Source organism: Egretta garzetta, unplaced genomic scaffold (genome assembly GCF_000687185.1).
Source record: "Egretta garzetta isolate BGI_Z169 unplaced genomic scaffold, ASM68718v1 scaffold1245, whole genome shotgun sequence".
In the NCBI taxonomy this organism is placed as follows: Eukaryota; Metazoa; Chordata; class Aves; order Pelecaniformes; family Ardeidae; genus Egretta; species Egretta garzetta.
The window spans coordinates 16529-16840 of NW_009259624.1; the positions used below are offsets into that span (position 1 = coordinate 16529).

Consider the following 312-nt stretch of genomic DNA (forward strand, 5'->3'; position numbering starts at 1 on the left):
CCTGCGGGCAGCCCCGGGCTGCCGGGACCCCCAGGGATGATGGTAAGGAGGGGCAGCTGGGGCATGGGGGGACCCTGTCCCCCTGCGGGGCCTGGTGGCGATGGCCCCTCGTGTGTGTGTGTGTCCCAGGGAGACGTGGTGAATTACGACGAGATCAAGAGGTTCATCCAGCAGGAGCGGAGCAAGATGTTTGATGGTAACGGGGCGGTGGGGGCGAGGGCCGGTTGCACCCCGGCATCGCCTCGTCCCCGCTGGTGCTGAGCGCGGCCGCCTCTTCCCGCAGAGCGGATGGCATACTACACCTCCCGGATG

General features: G+C 68.3%; 1 protein-coding gene across 1 annotated transcript in view; it reads left to right on the plus strand.

Moving 5' to 3' along the window:
• Positions 1 to 312, plus strand: part of LOC104125974 (collagen alpha-1(XVI) chain) — a gene marked incomplete at its 5' end in the record, with an annotated part of 25891 nt that overhangs the window by 14414 nt on the left and 11165 nt on the right. Inside the window, one exon of the mRNA XM_035893963.1 lies at positions 130 to 207. Within this exon, the coding sequence (XP_035749856.1) occupies positions 130 to 207 (78 nt within the window). The remainder of the gene's footprint in view (positions 1 to 129; positions 208 to 312) is intronic.